General features: G+C 45.1%; 1 protein-coding gene across 2 annotated transcripts in view; it reads left to right on the forward strand.

Annotated features, from left to right (window-relative positions):
• ALKBH6 (alkB homolog 6) overlaps positions 1 to 22,093 on the forward strand; it is a 38,914-nt gene extending 16,821 nt beyond the window's left edge. The window contains exons 3-7 of one of the 2 annotated variants that reach the window (XM_040323316.1): positions 4,678 to 4,746; positions 5,578 to 5,638; positions 10,724 to 10,875; positions 18,705 to 18,821; positions 21,138 to 22,093. In XM_040323316.1, coding sequence (XP_040179250.1) covers positions 4,678 to 4,746; positions 5,578 to 5,638; positions 10,724 to 10,875; positions 18,705 to 18,821; positions 21,138 to 21,404 — 666 coding nt within the window. In that variant the 3' untranslated portion in view covers positions 21,405 to 22,093. The remainder of the gene's footprint in view (positions 1 to 4,677; positions 4,747 to 5,577; positions 5,639 to 10,723; positions 10,876 to 18,704; positions 18,822 to 21,137) is intronic. The other variant, XM_040323317.1, reaches the window with a different exon arrangement.
• Positions 22,094 to 22,236: the final 143 nt, after the last annotated feature.

A 22,236-nucleotide genomic window follows, 5' to 3' on the forward strand; every position in this document is an offset into this window, starting at 1 on the left:
AACCTCAGTAATTTTTTCATCTTTCCATCTATAAAACATTTTTGCCCTTGTCGTTTTTAACTTTGGATAGTAAAACATTTTTTTTTCTGCCAGTAAATACCTTAAACAGCCCACTTTCTGCTTCTTGTCTGTTAAAAAGCCTAGGCTTATGACATCATGCACAGCTCTCTCCCACTTTCATGAGAATTTTCCATGAAGGGAGGGGGGATGAGTCATAAGAGGGCAAATGAGAGCTGCAGAGCTGGAGGTGTGTCTGTATAAATCCAGGAAGTAAGCAGGCAGCAGCTTCAGCTGGCCGCAGTTGACATAGAAGTCCCGCCTGGGCTTCTCCTAAGGGTCACAGGAGTGCAATTCACTCGTTTTCAGCGGAGAATGGTCTGAAGTCCGCTCTCTGCTGACGTCACTGCAATCAGTCCAGGCACCACGTCATCCCGACTTCAGAAGTCTGGATTCGCCAGCTGCCTTGACTGATGGCTGTTTTCGCTCCCAGCCCCTCCACAGCTCAGTGCTCCAATGAACGTGGAGGAACAGAGCAGGGAAAATGCTGACTGACAGTATGAATCTCAAAGAAAACAAAAAAAACCCACACTTCTCTTTTAAAATGATTGCAGCCAGACTCAGCGGAGGGGGATTTCTGCAGCATATTTGGCGAGTACAGAATTACAGTATATATAAAATAATATGCAAAGTGGTTTGAGGGAAGCTTCAGAATGGCAAAGATGTTTTTATTACAAATTATGTGAGCAGACTGCAGATCCTCTTTGATTACTTCCTCATTATAACTCCAAATGTATTAGTTCAGTACATGGTGTGTTAAACAGTACCAAACCCTAAACTTAAAGAAAGGGGCACACTGCTTCTAGGAATGCTACCCAAGGAGGATCATTCCCTCTACACCGTTTAAGACCCAACATTCAGCCTGTGTGTATGTCCGACAGAAGCCAGCCATTCGGCCGGCTTCTGTCAGATGAGCATGCTCTTGATCAGCGCTCTCAGCCAATGGCGGAGAACGCTGACAGGAGTGTTCTGGAAGGGGGGGCGTCCCCCAGTCAAAACACAACAGCTCAGCGGGGGAGATCGCTGTACTAAGTTTGGATAGTTTGTACCAGTGTGTACCAGGCTTAAAGTGGTTGTTAACCCACTTTGACAACTTTACACAATCCTCCTACTTCTCTAATGACAGCTGCTCTTGTCTGTGTGTTTTATAAAAAAAAATGCCTTCTTTACCGTATTTCTCAGTGGTTTCTTGTGATCACGGGACCCGCCGGCTCTCTCCTCTGCCCCGCTGATTGATGCAGCAGGCGGGGCCGAGATTCCCCACTGACGTCAGCCAGGACTGGAGGAGGAGAGAGCTGGTGGTCACGTGATCGCAGGGAGCCGCTCTGATTTTTTTTTTTTTTTTTTTGTTAATAAAGCACACAGACAGGAGTAGTTGTCATTAGGGAAGGAGGAGGATTGTGTAAGATTTTAAGTGTTATGAGAACAGCAGGATTTGCGGGGACGGGCCCTGTTACAGGATCCAACAGGCAGGGAGGGAGGGGGGGGGGGAGCGCACAGAGAAGAGAGCGGATGGCGGAGGCACGTAAACTGACCATGGTGTTGGGCGTCAGCAGCCATGATACACCTTGGTCAGTTTACAAAGGGGAGGGCAGAAACTGTCAGGATCAGCCAGGTATTTCAGGTGATACGGGGGGCCAAATGACACCGCACGAGCACTGTGCTGTATAAAATGCTTTAAAGGAGCAGGATCCTTTGTTAACCCCCCCCCCCCCTCCAAAAAAAAAAAAAGCTCTAAGTTTACTCAAAGAAAAAAAAAAGTAGACATCTTCCTCCTTTGCCTCTCCACCTCTACCACTGTAATCTTCAGGTGGGGGGTTTGTTTAAGCCAACAGAGCTGTGATGGGCACTCATAAAGAGCTCTCAACTATAGTCTCTAAATGAAACCGCATCTATGAATGGGGGATGGGCAGATAAATGAACGGTTCACCCCCTATATTCATAGATCCGGTTTCATTCATAGAAGCGATAGTACAGCTTCTTTGAATGGAGGAGCTGAGTGGAAAGGGCTGGCATAGATGGGAACTCTTGATGAGTGCCTGTCACAGTTACCTTTGCGCTCCAATAACCTCCACTGCATTGGAATTGTTAAAGGAGAATTTATTCGCAAGGATAAGACGGCATCACAACTAGGGACAGTAAATGTTAATAACCTGGCAGTACATCCATTATTGCCCTATTTCATTCAGAACTAGAGATGAAAAATGTTTTGGTGTAAAACGGTAGCTCTTCCACATCTGTTCCTGATAGTCAACACAATTAGCTGGATTCAGGTACACGTGCCTAACGTTAGGCAGGCGTGGCGTATCTCATATACGCTACGCCGCCGTAAGTTAGAGAGGCAAGTGCTGTATTCACAAAGCACTTGCGTCCTAAGTTACGGCGGCGTAGCGTAAATGTGCCGGCGTAAGCCTGCCTAATTCAAATTGTGAAGAGGTGGGCGTGTTTTATGTAAATAAAGCATGGCCCCACGTAAATGACGTTTTTAACGAACGGCGCATGCGCCTTCCGTGGACGTATCCCAGTGCGCATGCTCCAAATTACGCCGCATAGACTTATTGGTTTCGACGTGAACGTAAATTACGCCCAGCCCCATTCACGGACGACTTACGCAAACGACGTAAAAATTTAAAAATTCGACGCGGTTCCGACGTCCATACTTAACATTGGCTGCGCCATCTTTTTGGTGGAATATCTTTAGGCCTGAAAACACCTTACGTAAACGGCGTATCTTTACTGCGACGGGCAAGGCTACATTCGGGAATAGGCGTATCTCGCTGATTTACGCATTCTAGGCGTAAATCAGCGTACACGCCCCTAGCGGCCGGCGTAAATAGACAGCCAAGATATGACGGCGCCGGCGGTCGTATCTTGGCTAGATTTAAGTGAATCTCAATTTGAGAATACACTTAAATATATAAGACGGCGCAGATTCAGAATTACGACGGCGTATCTACTGATACGCCGGCGTAACTCTACCTGAATCTGGCTAAATATTTGTATGGCTTTGATCCATAGTGAGGTGTCTGTGTATGCATCTTCAAGGCTGTGACCCTGCTGTAGACTTACCCAATGAATAGGTAGATTGAGGAGCTTTTTTTCAAATCGGCCAATGAGAGCTTATTTGCCCGCCCATTTTAATGCATTATTATTGAGTGACTGTAGCTTGGAGCTGAAGAAAGAATTGCCAGAAATTGGCTATATACAGGCCCCATTTATTTTTATTTATTTTTTGTTTATTTAAATTTTCACATGTGGATGACTGTTGGAACCTTGAGGCTCCATTGGTGTGTTTTTTTTTTTTTTTTTCGATTAAGTACTTTTTTTATTCATTTCATAACAATACAGGTTATACATACATTTATCCAGATACATGATCTTACATTCACCCACCCAAAAGAGAGATATAAAAAAAAGTGGGACCCGCCCCCCTGCCATACTCTTCCCCCTACTCCTCAACCCCACAGATACCCAACCATCTCCCATGTTGGATCATCTTGAATTTTCATGGTCCCAAGCCTCTACCCATCCTTTCCAAATAGCATCAAATTATCTCTACTCCTTCTCTGTGTATAAGTGAATTCCTCCTTTATTATAGTTTCTTTAATTTGTATTCTTCATTCTTCAACGCAAAGGGGTATTTAAAGTGGAGGTTCACCCGAAAAGTTAATTTTTAACCTTAGATTGATGCTCATTTTGTCAAGGGGAATTGGGTAGCTTTTTCAAAATCGAAGCCGTACTTACCGTTTTAGAGATGCATCTTCTCCGCCGCTTCCGGGTATGGGCTGCGGGACTGGGCGTTCCTACTTGATTGACAGGCTTCTGACTGTCGCATTTATCGCGTCACGATTTTCCGAAAGTAGCCGAACGTCAGTGCGCAGGCGCCGTATAGAGCCGCACCGACGTTCGGCTACTCGTGAGGCGATGTATGCGACCGTCGGAAGCCTGCCAATCAAATAGGAACGCCCAGTCCCGAAGACCATACCCGGAAGCGGCGGAGAAGATCGCTCTCTAAAACGGTAAGTACTGCTTCGATTTTAAAAAAACTACCCGATTCCCCTTGACAAAATGAGCATCAATCTAAGGTTAAAACATTTTTTTCGGGTGAACTCCCGCTTTTAAATATCCATTTCTGGGCTATTAGTTTTCGGGCATGAAACAGGCCTCTCTCTCGTCATTGCGATATAGGTATTTTTTTTTTAATATTTGGTTCTTCCATTATGTTTAATAGGCATATTTTCTGGACTAGTGGAATTTCTATACATAACACGCTGTTTATATTTTTAGTTATATCCTGCCAATACCGATGAAGTTTGGGGCATCTCCACAGCATGTGTAACAGATTAGCCGGTGCACCATTACACCGTGGGCATAAAAAGGATTCCCTACGTTTCCACTTGAACAATTTTTCCCGGGTATAATATTATCTATGTGTAATAAAAAGTTGTGTTAATTTTTGAGTGGTTGACAGTGATACCTTTTGGAATTACGGTTAAGATCTCCGACACTTTGCACTGAGGTTAAGTTATGCGTTTTAATCCTTGAAAGTGCTACGAGACCTTTTTTGTAATAGCGTGATAATCGTCTCTTTACGTGTACCTCTCTTCTTTCTTCTGTCAGGCTCCTCGAGCAGCATATTACATCCCTGACTACATAACTGAAGCTGAAGAGGAATATTTGCTTCGTCAGGTATGAGGTGCTCCAAAGGAAGTTCTGCTTAGAAGATTTATTGTAGAGTCCATTCAAAATAGCCGATTGGCCAAAAGCTGGATGAGGGCAATGCATCTTCTGACTTGAAGCCACTTTAAGAGGGAGTGTCCCTTTTTTTTTTTTTTTGTAATAAAAGGAAATTCTTTGGGATTATTAAAATAGAAGTTCAGCTTAAAACTAACTTTAAATCTATTTGCAGCAACATTCTAAGACTAACCTATCTAGCCCTGTAAAGAAGAAATCGCTATATATACACCTTTTCTGAAGCCGCTTCAGTCCCATGCTGAGCTGTCAGCAGAGGCGGGTGCAGAAGAGGCAGCGGACAACGGATAACTCTACGAGTGACGTCACTTCCCAGGCATTTCACAGCCGTTGTCGGCTGTGTCTTCTACACAGCATCCACTGCTGGAGACTGGACCGGATCGGCTTCAAAAAAGGTACGTAAAGCGATTTCTTCTTTACACGGTTAGTGTTAGAATGTTGTAGCAAGTACAATCTGCAGCTCCCCATTGGTCCATCACCGTGATGGGTAGCCTCAGTGGTCAGAAGCTTGGTGCTGTAGGTGAGAGGGAGTGACCATTAGAAGCCAATATTTACATACATTGATCCTCCATGTTTTGAAGGCACTCTAGTACACACGTAGAGGTCTAGGTAAGCACCTGTGTGTGGCTGCTTTTAAAAGAAACATATATGGCAACCTACTATTTTGAGTACAAATGCACTTTATTGAAATGTATTGTACTTTTAGGTGTACTTTATGTAACTTCTTTACCATTATTTCTCCTCACTTTACTCATGTTATCTTCCCAGGTCTACAATGCTCCAAAGCCAAAATGGACACAGTTGTCGGGGAGGAAATTGCAGAACTGGGGTGAGTAATATTACTGGATAGGTTGCAGCATTTGTACTACCCCTTTTTTTTATATATATATATATATATATATATATATATATATATATATATATATATATATATATATATATATATATATATATATATATATATATATATATATATATATATATATATATATATATATATATATATATATATATATATATATATATATATATATATATATATTTCAATATTTAAGACTCTATACACTTCAGAACACGTTTGGGTAACTAGTGAAATCAGTCAATTGGTCCTATTGAATTTATTGGAGCTAAATTTCACACAGCTCCTTACATGTGAAAATGATATCGCCAATCAGGTTCAGACTCCCAAAGAATGTATGTATGTAATTGGCATCTATGAGAAACCTCTTAGTGGTGACCGCTTTTTCCTGTGGGCTCTTTGCATGTACAAGGTTGTAAGAAGCCCTCATTTCTGTATTTGTACTAAGGCCAGAGACTGCCACTGCTGACTTCTACTGAAAATACTATTCGCCTGGCTCTCATGCTAAAAAACGGCTCCAGACTTTTTGAAGTCGTGAAGTATGCAAATTAGGAGTTCCGCCTCTAATCTAACATTCCTGATCTATGTGTCTATTCCAGACCAGTGTCTAAAAGTACTAAAGCTAGAGACAGCGACAGAACAAATATTTCCGAAAGATTTCAGTCCCCCTTTTTTTTGTGTGTACAATTTTCCTGTAAAATAAACCTGTAATGCAAGACATATGGATGTAGGGCTGCAACTAATAGTCGATTAGTTGGCCGATTATTGTTTTGATTAATCGGTTAATCACCTTTTATAAAAAAAAAAGTTAACGAACGTCGGTGCGGCTCTATACGGCGCCTGCGTACCGATGTTCGGCTACTTTCGGAAACTCGTGACGCGCTGTATGCGACGGTCGGAAGGCTATCAAATAGGAACGCCCAGTCCCACAGCCCATACCCGGAAGCCACGGAGAACATCTATCTCTAAAACGGTAAGTACTGCATTGATTTAAAAAAAACACCCGATTCTGCTTCCCATAATTAGCCTCAATCTAATGTTAAAAATGTTTTTTTTGGGTGAACCTCCACTTTAAATACCTCCTATGCGGTGGTAAATATAAATAAATAAGTAAATATAAATAACCAATTCTATGGTTAGGGAGCAAAATCTCTAATCAACTCTGAGAATAAGAGCCGGTTCACACTGGGGCGACTCATCAGGCGACTCAGCCGCCTGACAAGTCACATCCAATTCTATTCAATAGAACTGTTCTAATAGGAGCGACGCAAGTCGCTCCGACTTCGAAAAAGGTTCTTGTACAACTCTTGTACGACTTTGGGGGCGACACGGGGCGACTTGCATTGACTTCTATACAGAAGTCATTTTGCAAGTCGCCTCTGAAATCGTCTTCAGGACGCCTTGCCGAGTCGCCCCCGAAGTCGTGCTGCCCCAGTGTGAACCGGCTCTAAAATTAGATATCCTTTATATACTATTAGAGGGTGAATCTGGTAAATATCATCAGATATTATTAGTAGAAATAATAGAAAACTTCTCACAGTGTATGTGGTTTTCATTCAGAAATTACATTAATTTTAAAACTGAATGTTAAAAGCAAGTGAAAATTTCAAACATTCTTTCAGCAAAGATTTTTCGTATGAATATTCTCATCTGAAAATGTATCCATGTGACCAGCATAAGGCTCAGTACACACCTATGCAGTTTGCTTTTCATCTGTTTCTGCTGTGCGTTTAGATTTTTGAACACGTGATTTTGCTGCGATTTGCGCGTTTGCATTTTATTATGCTTTTTTTTTTGGCCAATTTGTTGTTGAGCAGATTAAAAAACACAAATTGCTGCAAAAACACACTATATGCTTTTCTGCAGCTTATCCATTGAAGTCTATTGAACCAAAAAAAAAAAAACAGTTTTGCGTTGAAAAAAGTCATTGACACTTTCCAAATAATGCAGCAGCTGAAAAAATGCGTAGATGTGAACGTGTCCCATAGGAAACCATGTAAATGAACTGTAGTGTGTTTCTGCAAAAAACACATAGGTGCGAACCAGGCCTAAGACGTTTAGTAACATAATGGGGTTAAAAAAAAAAAAAATTGGCCCCCACTGAAAATTCTCATTACCTGGCTGTTATGCTGAACCACCAACTACAATACTTTGATAACTGATATTCAAGAGAAAAGTCAGCAAAACTTTAAAACTCTTTGATATGCATACTTGTTCTTGGTAGGCAAGATAAGCATGATAGCTAGATCAGTGTTTCTCAACCTTTTTTTTTCAGTTAAAGGGGTTGTAAAGGTACATTTTTTTTTTTCCCTGAATAGCTTCCTTTACCTTAGTGAAGTCCTCCCTCACTTACCTCATCCTTCCAATTTGCTTTCAAATGTCCTTATTTCTTCTGGGAAATCCTCACTTCCTGTTCTTCTGTCTGTAACTCCACACAGTAATGCAAGGCTTTCTCCCTGGTGTGGAGTGTCGTGCTCGCCCCCTCCCTTGAGGGGGGAGGAGGTGAGCAGGAGAGTCAGGACGCCCACTAACACACAGCTCCTTTCTCTATCTGCAATGTAGAGAGCGTCCTGACTCTCCTGTAGTCCAAGGGAGGGGGCGAGCACAACACTCCACACCAGGGAGAAAGCCTCACATTACTGTGTGGAGTTACAGACAGAAGAACAGGAAGTGAGGATTTATCAGAAGAAATAAGGACATTTAAAAACAAAATGGAAGGATGAGGTAAGTGAAGGAGGACTGCACTAAGGTAAAGGAAGCTATTTAGGGAAAAAAAATTGTACCTTTATAGCCCCTTTAAGGCACTTTTAAAATTATGGACAGTTTTGAGGAACTCGTTCTAAAATGTAAAAAAAACAGTTTTAATAGTTTTACATATTGCAGCAACATCCAACGTAGGACACCCAACAATAAAGGTGATTTATTTTTCCAAAGCAAATGCACTTTTGCACACTGGTACGGACTAGTATTCCTAGGTTTCTCTTCTTCCTCAATTTCTCTCTATCAGCTAATGTGACCACAGTGTTGAGGAAGAGGGGTAGAGGAGCGTCAAACAAGGATGCTGTGGAGGCAACAGACCTCCTCCTCATCGACTGGTGACCTCATTGGTTGTTAGGATGCTAGTGTCTAGAAAGTCATAATGGTGCATAATGAAAACCCTTGGCTTTGTGTAACTAAAAGGCAGGCTTGATCCACTTGCTGGCTTGTATACAATTTTTTATACATTTCTAGGCATTTTGCCAAGGCACCCTGGTTGAAAAAGGTTGAGCTGCATAACTAGCATTTTCAGATCGAGCGGTCAACATTGATCCCCATGCCCTTCGTGATAGCATTTCGCAGATCGTCTCCATTACTAGTAAAAAAAAAAAAAAAAAAATTAATAAAATTGCCATAAATCTATCCCCTATTTTGTAGACGCTATAACTTTTGCGCAAACCAATTTCAATAAACGCTTATTGCGATATTTTTGGTAAAAAAAAAAATGTAGAATACATATTGGCCTGAATTGATGAAGATTTATATAATTTTTATTTTTTTTGGGGGGGGGGGGGGGGGATATGTATTATAGCAAAAAAATAATTTGTTCATAGCGAAAAAAAAAAAAAAAAAATGCAGAGGTGATCAACCACCACCAAAAGAAAGCTATATTTGTGGGGAAAAAAATATAATGCGATGCATACTATGCCTTTTGTCTTGCAGGTTGTTGTGTATACCGTATTTATCGGGGTATAGCGCACACCCCTAAAGTTGCCCGAATTCCTGTGGAAAAAAGATGTTTTGTACTTAGTTTTGGTGTCTTGCGCGGCGTCCATCGGTGGCCTCGTCGGGTCCGGCGTCCGTCTGCGGCTTCGGGGGTCCGGCATCCTTCTGCGGCGTCCTCCCCGCTCGTTTCCCGCACCGAGTTTGAATACTGCGCCGACATATACCGAGTGCAGTACACTCGTGTATCGTCGGGCAGGCTCGGCAACTCTCGCGCTGACGTCCTGTACGCTCAGGACGTCAGTGCGAGAGGCGCCGAGACTGCCCGAAGATACACGAGTGTACTGCGCTCGGTATATGCCGGCGCGCAGTATTCAAACTCGTGGCGGGAAAGCGGGTATCGGCGTATACCGCGCACCCACGATTTTGCCCTGATTTTCAGGGCAAAATAGTGCGCAGTATACGCCGATAAATACGGTATGTTTGTTTTTGCTAAATCATAATTTTTTTTCAAGTAACATGTCAGAAAATGCTGCCCCTTAATTCCCTTTCTTGGCTGTTATTCTGACAGTCGGGAGGACCACATGTACACTGGTAATATCACTGCTAGCGAATGGCTATGCTGAGTAATGTCACTTGCTTTAGTGAATAACAAAGCTGTATGTTTATACAGCGCATCATATGCTGGTGTTCTTTTGGACATGTTTTGGCTTTGGTGAGGTCTCCTGAAATAATTGCGGGAAGAAAAGATTCACATGACATTGGGCCTAGTAGACTTGCATGTAATGACTTGATGTGAATACCTCATAATAATAGAAATACATTAATAACGCTTGGGGGGTTATGTTGCTGGCAAGAATTTAAACAAAAAACAGAATGACTAAAAGAGGCCGTGTGGAGACATAGAGGACCTGTAACACTACCTGCGTAGTCTACATGTGGGTTTGCAGATGCTGAATCTCTTCTGGGATTGGAGAGAATACTGGAGTGTTTGATGAACATCAACAAAAACAAAGTCTAGCATACAAACCTCATGCAAGAAGTTTTCCCTTCTGTGTACAGGACTGTGGCACCAGTACGGTGATGTCCCTGTACTGCCTACTAAGCCACAATACTGTTTGCTGGTGAGCACCAATTGGATTCGGCCTGGATCAGTTCTCTGACTGTACATGTGATTTTTGTCTCCAGCAAATGTAGAAGGCACATCTATTTTGGCAGTGTTTATTGCACATTGTTTTTTTAGCCTGTTAGGCCTGACTGAGCCAGTTGCTGGAGCAAACGCAGGACTTTTTTTTTTTTTTATACAGGGGAGCTCTTGTCCATTCCACTATGTAATATCTTGTCTTTCTCCTGCAGGAGGTCTCCCACATCCCAGAGGCATGGTGTCGGAGAAGTTGCCCCCCTGGTTGCAGACATACACCAACAAAATCTCTTCACTGGGTGTGTTTGAAGGGAACTGTGCCAATCACGTCTTGGTAAACGAATACAAGCCTGGAGAAGGGATAATGGTGAGGGCATTATAAATCTATGTAGACTGAGAGCACGGTGTAGTAATCATGCTAGACTTGTTCAGGAGACTTTAATCTGTTTTGTTTCCTTGTTGGTGATTATTGCAATGTATTTCTTAATCCCTTCCTGTCCACTCCGGTGTCCCTTAAATAGGGTCTACATGCCCATGGGGCAGGAAAAATAGGCAATCGTGACCACTGTGAAGAGCTGTCTCTCTGCTTGATATGTGCAGTCAGTGCACTCTCAACACAAACATTGGTTGTCCAGTGACACACATGTGCAGCTTGTGGGAATTAAAGCCCACCCTTTTGCCACCACACATACGTGTTACATGGCCAGAAGAAAATGGTTAAGAATTTTAGTAAAGAGGTTTACCACTTGCATCTGGAAAGAGAAAAATCTGTTTGCATTCCCCACTACTGTTCAGTTCAGTATGGGTCTTGGTAGTGCGATCTCCACCAATCAGCTTCTGCTACTGTGCCTAATGTTAGCCTGCACTTTTCACTTACTAGGCAAAGTAACAGGTTTGCTTAAATGGAAGCTATCAGAAATTACTTTCCTCAGTCTTTTGCTGCCATGCAAGTTTTGATTTTCTGCTTTACTTGGCTTGGTCCTGATGTGTGACTCCTTTCCTGGAAGTACCAGGTGTTTCTTTGGGGATCTGTGTTAAATTTAGTCATGGGGAAGGTCGGTACTGACTTCTTAAAGGATAAAGGTCACCTCTTCATAAAATATAATGCACATATTTTTGCAGAACAAAATATGCATTTATAAGTAAAAAAAAATCTGCAGAAGCCTGTAGAGCGTTGCTCTGTGATCAGTGTATCTGGGGTACAATGTCAGGCTTCTGCAGACAAGCACTGCAGCTTTTAGCCTCTGCCTCCTATACGAGCTCCTCTGCACCCTCAAAATCCATTTGGAACTAAATGCTGTTAGCTGCGGTGGCTGGCGGTAGTTGTAGTCTATCCATATACAGGTAACACTGAATGAGTGTGGGCGGAGCCCCACACACCCGGCCTCTAAAAAAAAAAAAAAATGACAGTGGTCGCGGGGAGAAGATCCCCTGCCCGCTTTCCCACTGCAGCAGGCGGCGGCTGCAGGAGCTGGAACATGTTCCCGAAAGGTGAACGTAGCCTTTAAAGTCCCTTCTGTAGAGAAAACCTGATAATTTGCTTAGCTTGGAGAAAGTACAGCGTCATTTTAAAAATGTTTGACTTTTTCTACTGCAAAAAGCATTTTCTTTCTCGTACATCACGGGACACAGAGCAGCATATTCATTACTATGTGGGTTATATGGAGTACCTTCAGGTGATGGACACTGGCAATCTCAAACAGGAAGTGCCCCTCCCTATATAACCCCCTCCCATAGGAGGAGTACCTCAGTTTTTACGCCAGTGTCTTAGGTGTTGGTCATGGTTTAGCTTGCCTCCACATCCTTGGGATTAAGGTGGGCTAACCGGTTCTGTCCAAAGGCCTCAGCGCTAAAGTGGTCAGTAACCGGACCCCAAACCAATGGGGTATAGCCCATAATGCTTTCTCTTTAGAGAGCTGGACCCTGGGCCCAGAACTTAGAAACCTTTGGGGGCCTAATGTTTCTGTTGCCAGAGTGCTATATGGGCCCAGGACAGTGGATCCTTCATAGGAACCCAGGGCCTGAAGGTCTAGACGCCACCCACGGAGATGGGGGAAGATTGGACCTCTTGCTGTGCAAAAGTCCTGCGGCATGGAGCAGGTAAGTATTGGGGAGCCTGCGGAACTTGGTTCTTAGCAGATTCCCTGGAGGGAGGTGCACAGGGGGTCATGCCTGGGTATGCTCTGCATTGGCAAGGAATCACTATGTCTATGGTTAGAGACAGGATGATTCAAATCCTTTTCCCCCAGTGATAGGTGTCCTCCCTGGTAAGTGTTGTTTAGCTGGGTCTGCTGCGCTAGGTGTGGGATCTCTGTGAAATACAGGAGCCGTGTTTCCCATGCTAAGAGGAGGTCTGTGACCTACCTGAGGGCTTACCTGCCTGGGTGCTGCGCCGCTCCGTCCTCCTCCATGTGCGATGGCCCCCGCCGACGGGCGCGCGCGTGCGTGCCCGAGATATGAACGTTTTTTCGCGCCATTGGCTGGGGGCGCATCCCTGTGGGCGGCGATTTACATATAGGAAGGGGAGGCCCTTCCAGTAGCTGCCAAAAGGCTCAGTGTCTTCCTGAGTTACAGAGGAGGAGGACGCAGAGCAAAGCTCGCTGAGGACACCCAGTGGCGGAAGGAAAGATTACAGTCGTTTTCTAAAGAATAGACTGTCAAACCTACAGATAGGTTTCCTTTTCCTTTTTTTCAGCAGATGGCTATTGGCAATACTTATTAGGAGACAGAGTGTTTTTCTTTTCCTCTTCAAAAAAATAAAAAATAAAAAAAAAAAAGATATATAAGAAAAAAGAAAAAAGAAGAAGAAAAAGGGAAAGTACTTCTGATCTCCCTTCTCAGTTTGGGCGTTAGTCTCTATCGTTCCCAAACCGGCAGATCCCCTTAGCTACGTCTGTGGCTGGGTGATAGCAGGTGTACCTCGGTATTGTACCATGGCTTCTAGGTCAGAGGGTACAAAGGGTGGGGATTCCCCCGCAAAATCCGAGGGCTCAGACACGGCTATGCCGCTGCTCTCCCCACAGGACATATCAGGGCACGCCCTGATGGGACCTGGGGGATCTGGTGCTGGGGCTGGTCCAGTTCAATCCAACCCCGGCTTTGTCACTGAGAGGGTGCTTGCTGTTTCTTTAGGAGAACTAGAGAAAAGAATGGCAAAAAGAATAGCTAAGGCTATATCGCGTAGAAAGCGGACTAGGTCTCCGTCACCCGAGCAGGAACCCTCAGACTCAGAGATCCTTTCCCTAGGGGAATTGGATAATCCTGACGTTTTGGACCAGGGTGGTTCAGAGATCGAGGATCCGGATACTGAGGAGTCTAGTCAACCTCCCAAGGGGAAAGTTTGTGGGTTCAAGCTTTAACGGACATGGTCCATGAGGCATTTAAGTTACCCATACCAGAACCTCAAGTATCGGCGGTTTCAGCTTTAGGCTCATTAAGAGCACCTCAAAGCAACGCAGTTTTTCCGGTCCATCCTCTACTCGAGGATGTCATATTTCAGGATTGGATCAAGCCAGATAGAGTCTTTTTACCACCTAAAAAATTCTCTGTTTTATATCCTATGGAGGAGAAATTCTCCAAAAGGTGGGCGCCCCCGGCGGTGGACGCAGCCATCTCCTGTGTGAACAGATCTTTAACTTGCCCTGTAGAAAACTTACAGGTGTTTAAGGATCCGGTTGATAAACGCTTGGAAACATTACTTAAGGCCTCCTTTACTTCAGCAGGGGCGATAGTTCAGCCCGCTGTGGCTGCTATTGGAGTTGCCCAAGCATTATCAGATAAGACTAAGCAAATGCTTAAACTGATCCCTGCCCAACAGGCAGAGGAATTTTCGGATATACCCAGGGCTATACGCTTTACGGTGGATGCTATCAAGGACTCCATCCAGCAGGCGTCACGTTTATCCTTATTTCTAATCCATATGAGAAGGCTCTTATGGTTGAAGAATTGGGAGGCTGAGCCCCCGTGCAAAAAACTCCTGGTAGGGTTTCCCTTCCATGGAGGACGTCTCTTCGGAGAAGATCTGGATAGATATATTCAGACTATATCAAGCGGCAAAAGCACTCTCTTGACAGTCAAGAAGAAGGCCCGAGGGCCCGCATTTAAGCGCCAGCCCTCCCCGGGGCAGGGACCCTCTAATACCAAACAGTATCGACGGCCTCCTGCAAGATCAGGATTTAACAATAAGCCGCAGGGCCAAGCCACGGGGGGCAAGAAGCAGTGGTACCGCAAGCCTGCGAAGCCAGCCCCCAAGTCGGCCTTATGAAGGGGCGCCCCCACCCACGATGGTGGGGGGAAGGCTGCGTCTCTTTGCAGAGGTTTGGGAGGCCAGCATTCCCGACTGCTGGGTACGGTCTTCCGTGACCACGGGCTACAAACTAGAATTTCTAAAATTCCCTTCTACTCATTACCAGGAGTCAAGAGTACCAGGCGACCCTGTGAAAAGAGCCGCATTGATGGCGGCATTGAATCATCTGCTATGCCAGAAGGTGATAGTAGAAGTACCAGTCCGGGAACAGGGATTGGGGTTCTACTCCAACCTGTTTATCATCCCAAAGCCCAACGGCGATGTCAGGCCAATCTTGGACTTAAAGGGAGTAAATGCGTACCTAAAGGTCCGCTCATTCCGGATGGAAACTATTCGGTCAGCTGTCGCCGTGCTCCAGAAGGACGACTTCATGGCCTCCATAGACATAAAGGATGCTTACCTTCATGTGCCAATTTTTCAGCCACATCAAGTATTTCTACGCTTCGCGGTGGCTCAGCGTCATTTCCAATTTGTGGCGCTCCCCTTCGGGTTGGCTACGGCCCCCCGGGTATTCACGAAGGTCCTAGCCCCAATCCTAGACAATCTAAGGACCCAAGGGGTCACGGTCCTGGCTTACCTGGACGACCTCTTGGTCGTAGACCACTCGTCTCCTGGCCTGGAACGAGCAGTGGCCCTCACGGTTCAGTACCTCGAGAGGTTCGGCTGGGTCCTAAATCGAGACAAGTCAGCATTCCTGCCCACAAGGCAGCTGGAATATCTCGGCATGAGATTGGATACAGAACAACAAAAGGTGTTCCTACCCCTATTAAAGGTCAAGGCCATCAAGGAGCTAATACAAATAGTTCTAAGAAAGAAAAGGCCAACTGTTCGCCTATGTATGCGACTACTAGGCAAGATGGTGGCCACATTCGAGGCGGTTCCGTACGCTCAGAGCCACACTCGCATCCTGCAGGCAGCCATCCTGTCAGCATGGAGCAAGAGGCCTCAGGCCTTAGAAATTCCTTTGCCACTCTCACCAAGAGTGCGGCAAAGTCTATCTTGGTGGTTAAACCCTCGGAATCTCCTGAAGGGAAAGACTTTCAGTCCTGTGACCTGGAAGATAGTAACCACAGACGCCAGCCTGATGGGCTGGGGAGCAATTTTGGATGGTTGCACTCGCCAGGGCACTTGGGCAGCGGCAGAGAAGCAGTTGCCCATCAATATCTTGGAGCTCAGAGCTGCTCGACTAGCCCTCAGGGCTTGGATGTCCAAACTACAGGGGTTCCCGGTGAGAATACAATCGGACAATGCCACGGCGGTGGCATATATAAATCACCAAGGGGGAACCAAGAGTCAAGCCGCTCAGAAAGAAGTGAGCTTGATTTTCTTGTGGGCAGAAGCCCATGTGCCCTGCATATCGGCTATATTCATTCCCGGAGTGGACAACCTACAGGCGGACTTCTTAAGTCGCCAGACTCTGTTGCCGGGGGAGTGGTCTCTGCATCCACAGGTCTTTCAGACACTCTGCCAGAAATGGGGAGTGCCGGACGTGGATATCATGGCATCGAGACTGAACAAGAAGCTAGACAGGTTCATGTCCCGCACAAGGGATCCCAGGGCCTGCGGAACCGATGCGTTAGTTTGCCCTTGGCATCAGTTCAAACTTCTTTATGCATTTCCCCCGCTCCAGTTACTACCCCGCCTGCTGCGCAGGATCAGGGTGGAGCACATACCAGTTATCCTGGTAGCTCCAGCATGGCCCAGAAGGGCATGGTATTCACTAATCCTGAAGATGGTAGTGGGAAACCCTTGGACTCTTCCTCTACGACCAGACCTGCTATCGCAAGGTCCGATCCTCCACCCTGCCTTACGGCATCTACATTTGACGGCCTGGAGGCTGAATCCCTGATTCTCAGGGGTAGAGGTCTGTCTCAGAAAGTAATCTCTACCCTAATCAGAGCCAGGAAACCGGTCTCTAGGGTGATTTATTACAGGGTCTGGAAGGCCTATGTAGGCTGGTGTGAGTCCAAGCGATGGCTTTCTCGCAAATTTACCATCGATAGAGTATTACGTTTTCTCCAGCTAGGAGTGGATAGAGGACTGGCATTAAGCACAATCAAGGGACAGATTTCAGCTTTGTCAGTGTGGTTTCAGCGGCCGCTGGCCACCCACTCGCTGGTTAAGACCTTCATTCAAGGGGTCTTACGTATTAATCCTCCAGTTAAATCCCCGCTTTGCCCGTGGGATTTAAATCTTGTTCTGTCAAGTTTACAGAAACAACCTTTTGAGCCGTTGGCTGAAATTCCTTTGGTTTTACTGACAAGGAAGTTAGTATTTTTGGTCGCCATAGTTTCCGCTAGAAGCGTATCGGAACTGGCAGCCTTATCCTGTAAGGAACCATATCTTATTTTTCATAAGGACAAGGTCGTTCTCCGCCCTCATCCTTCCTTCCTACCAAAGGTTATATCCAGTTTTCATCTAAACCAGGATTTGGTATTACCATCCTTCTTTCCTAAACCTACTTCCAAAAAGGAAGGGTTGCTGCATACCTTGGATATTGTCAGGGCCATGAAGGCCTATCTTAAAGCTACAGAGAAGATCCGGAAAACAGACGTGTTGTTCATTTTACCGGATGGGCCCAAAAAGGGGCAGGCAGCTGCAAAGTCCACCATTTCTAGGTGGATTAAACAGTTAATCACTCAGGCCTACGGCTTGAAAGGGTTGCCTCCTCCGTTATCATTAAAGGCTCATTCTACTAGGGCCATGGGCGCCTCCTGGGCAGCACACCACCAGATCTCTATGGCTCAAGTCTGCAAGGCGGCAACCTGGTCTTCTGTCCACACGTTTACAAAGTTCTACCAGTTGGACGTAAGAAGGAATACTGATGCAGCCTTTGGGCAGGCAGTGCTGCGGGCTGCAGTTTGAGACCCTCGGATTCCGGGGGCTCCCTTTTGAGTAAAAATTTAAAATTATTTTTTTCTCAACTAAGTTGGATTTATTATGATTTAAGTATATCTCTAAATTAAATCCTTTTGTCTTGGGAAGATGTCTCCCTCCCCTCATTGTAAGCATTGCTTTGGGACATCCCACATAGTAATGAATATGCTGCTCTGTGTCCCGTGATGTACGAGAAAGAAAAAGGGATTTTTAATACAGCTTACCTGTAAAATCCTTTTCTTGGAGTACATCACGGGACACAGAGCTCCCACCCCTCTTATGGGGACCATTTTGGGAGGCATACTGCTTGCTACAAAACTGAGGTACTCCTCCTATGGGAGGGGGTTATATAGGGAGGGGCACTTCCTGTTTGAGATTGCCAGTGTCCATCACCTGAAGGTACTCCATATAACCCACATAGTAATGAATATGCCGCTCTGTGTCCCGTGATGTACTCCAAGAAAAGGATTTTACAGGTAAGCTGTATTAAAAATCCCTTTTTCTTTCAATGAGTTGCCAAGGCCTGGCTGCTGTGTTACAGAAAGCCTAAGCAGATTTTAGCCTGGGAGTTGCTGGGAAATAGCTGTTTTTTTACAGAATCAACAGCAGTATTCTAATGATACGAGCAATTTAGCAAGTCTGGGGTGCTGTGGCTTCGAGCCACTAATCCTGGAGTGTCCCGTTAATGTGCTCTGGAACCACCGCAGCATGTGATGGGGTAATGACATCAGCAAAGTCTTCAGTGGAAGTGAATGATGGCGCTGGTGATGTTGCCACCCAGCATGCGGAGCTACTGTGGTTCACTAGCCTTAATGTGGTTAGCTTCAGGTCGCTTGACCCAGGAGCAGAGATGATTTTCCAGGCTGCTTGCCTAATGCCTAGGAAATGTATGAAAGCCAATAAACTATTACAGATTTTGTGTGCTTTAACTCTGCAGTGAGTATGTAGGCTTCATAACACCATGACCTCCTTTGTTCTATGCAGTTACTTACAGCACAATATTTGTCTTTCAGCCTCACGAGGATGGTCCCCTCTACTATCCCACAGTCACAACCATCAGCTTGGGGTCACACACAGTTCTGGACTTCTATGTGCCTCCGGAAAGAGGATGTCCTCAAGAGGAAGACCAGGTAAGGGTTGAAGCTTTCTTCATTCTATAAGTTACCCTTGCTCATATTGGTAATAAAATCCGACGGTATAGCACCGCTATACTGCCACTGCGCCTCCCGCCCCAGTGTGGAAGGGGCCTTAGTGAATTGACCACACTGTGCCCGCCTGCTTAGTGTGGTCCATTTTTAATAGGAAAGCAGGGGGTCTCGCAGGAACACCAGGAATTTCACACAAAGGAAGCAATACAAAGAGAACAGGATACTTTGTCATACAAGTACATTGTATACTACCAGGAATATGGGGGGGGGGGGATTTACTAAAACTGGAGAGTGCAAAATCTGGTGCAGCTCTGCATAGAAACCAATCGGCTTCCAGATTTTATTGTCAAAGCTTAATTGAACAAGCTGAAGTTAGAACCAGATTGGCTACCATGCACAGCTGCACCAGATTTTGCACTCTCCAGTTTTAGTAAATCAACCCCACTGTGTACTGTATGTGCAGCACTGTGTGATTTTATTGGGACTACATAAATACCTGTAATAATAAACTACCGTATTTATCGGCGTATACCGCACACTTTTTTTGCCCTTAAAGTGGAGTTCCACCCATAAATATAACATTACATCAGTAGTTTTTAAAAAATGTCATTAGTCCTTTACGAAAAATTTTTTTTTTTTTTTTAGATGCCGTCAAAGTGTTGTTGCTAGGCAGAATAGTTAATCTTCCCACTTCCTGCACCTAGGTGCTTAATGCTTCCTAACCTACACCGCACAGACTCCTGGGAATGTAGTGGGTGTAACTTTCCAGGAGTCTGTGCATTCCCCAGTCTCAAAGAATCATGTGACTTGGACAGCACAGGTGCTGAATCCTGATCTGACACTGCTTGTGCAGCACTGAGCATGTGCGAGATTTGCAAGGCTGAAATCCAGGAAGTCATACAGTCTGGCTTCATGATGCACACACTTAAGATGGCCCCAGTCAATTTCTATTTTATAAAGTGTCTAAATGCTGTAACAACCTAACAAAACGGACCTTAGTTTACAGACTAACTTTACTTGAATACATTAAGCTTGTGTATTACAGGGGTATTTATATTTAAAAAGTGAAATTGTGGCCGGAACTCCGCTTTAATATCGGGTGCAAAATTGTGGGTGCGCGATATACGCCGATACCCGCGCCGTGTTTGAACCACTGCGCCGACATATACCGAGCGCAGTACACTCGGGCATACTCTGGCAGGCTCGGCTCTTGCGGTCACGTCCTGTGCGTCCTTTACGCGAGAGGAGCCAAGCCTGCCCGACTATACCCGAGTGTACTGCGCTAGGTATATGTCGGCGGAGTGGTTCAAACACAGCGCAGGGATTTGACTCGGAGACAGCGTGGGAGGACACCACGATGGCCGCAGAAGGACGCCCTTGCAAGACACCAGAACTAAGTATAAAACATTTTTTTTCCAGGAATGTCATGGACTACATTAGGGGTGCGCGCGCTATACGCCGGAGCGCGTAATAGGGAGATAAATACGGTACCTTTTAACAGCCACTAAGATTCTTTATACTGGAAAGTGCAAAATCTGCTGCAGCTTTGCATAGAAGCCAATCAGCTTCCAGGTTTTATTGTCAAAGCTTAAAGTGATACTTAAGTTTTTGGGGTTAAAAATAACAAACATGTCATACTTACCTGCCCTGTGTAATGGTTTTGCACAGAGCAGCCCAGATCCTCCTCTTCTCGGGTCCCTCTTCGGTGCGCCTCCCTCCTGTTGAGTGCCCACACAGCGAGCAGCTTGCTGTGGGTAAACCTGAGCCAAGCTGCAGCTCCGTGTGTCCATTCAGACATGAAGCTGCAGCCCCACTCCCCCTCTCTTTTCTCATTGGCTGACTGACAGCAGTGGGAGCCAATGGCGCCGCACTGCTGTCTCAGCCAATGAGGAGGGGGAGTCCCGGACAGCCGAGTCTCTTGTGCAGCATCACTGGATCATGATGGGGCTTGGTGCACACAGAAGGGTTTTAAAACCTTCTGCTTTTACAACCCCTTTAAATGAAGAGGCTGAAGTTAGAAACTGGATGTCATGCACAACTGCACCAGATTTTGCACTCTCCAGTTTTAGTAAATCACCCCCCCAAGTGTCATGTTTAACCTGCACTGTTATAATAAAAGGTGAAAGCTATTTGGTTGCTGTAGGTAAGTCAGAAGTGTTTTTGGACTCTTTAACTGCAAATTTATGAAAAGATCTTAATTTATAGTTTACTGGTATTAATGACAGCCAAGGATTAGTAAAATCTATAAGCCGATCGCTATTATGCTGGAGTACCTGTAGGTCTCTTTTTGTCTTCCAGGTTCCTAAAACAGAAGAACAGAGACATGTCCTGTCCCTCTTGTTGGAGCCCAGAAGTCTTTTTGTTCTTCGCGAGGACTTGTATAAAAATTACCTCCATGGAATTCTCCCTCATACTCACGACACACTAAGCCACAAAGTGGCCAATCTTGAAAAGTGTGTGGTACAGAGTGACGAGACACTGGCCAGAGGGACACGAGTGTCACTGACTATCCGATATGTCCCCAAAGTACTGAAAACCGCACTCTTCCTGGGGAAAGGGAAATAAGAAAAGGTGCCGGAGTCTGTGGAGATGTTCAGCATTAAAACTCGGTCTGCGGGGCGACAGCTGGTCCTGGATGGTGGCTGGGCAGAAGCTTTCCTATATGAGCAGAGATCAACGGAGTCCCCAGGAAAAGCAAGAGGCAGGCATGAGACAAAGCCTGATGGCAGTACTATGCTCCGGTCATAATTATTCCAATTTCTCTGGAAACCAGATTCTAATCAGTGCGATCTTGCGTGTGATTATGTACACATATGCATCTGCCAATCAAGATAATTCTATGTTTGCTTTGAATGCTGCTTGTTTCCTTATATGAACTTACATCTTAGTGTGCGTCACCTTGCTGCTGCCCCCACTGGGGAGATTCACAGTATTTGTGATTAATCTGGTGACCATTTTCCATCTCTTCCTCTGCCAGTGCTAGAAGGTGATCCTTACCCATGACATGGAGGGTCACTCAGAAGATGGCATGAGCAGCATTCTGTGCTGCAGTACTCTGAGCCCAGGCTGTGTGATGATGCCGTTCCCAGGGGGCAGGTCCATGACAGCCTGGACTCAGCAAGTGGAATTAATGACGCTGCCTGACAAAGGACATCTAGTGGCTGAAAAGAAGTACTGCAAGGGAGAGTTGAATATTGGAGAGCAAAGTCGGCTTTTAAATTTTTTTTTTCTTACCTGTGCTGGGCTTTAAATGGTGTGTGTGTGTGTGTGTGTGTGTGTGTGTGTGTGTGTGTGTAAAATATATATATATATATATATATATATATATATATATATATATATATATTGTGTGTGTATATACACACACGGAAGTGACAGCAAAGCACACAATGTTTCC

The sequence above is a fragment of the Rana temporaria genome, chromosome 9 (assembly GCF_905171775.1).
Source record: "Rana temporaria chromosome 9, aRanTem1.1, whole genome shotgun sequence".
Lineage (NCBI taxonomy): Eukaryota > Metazoa > Chordata > Amphibia > Anura > Ranidae > Rana > Rana temporaria.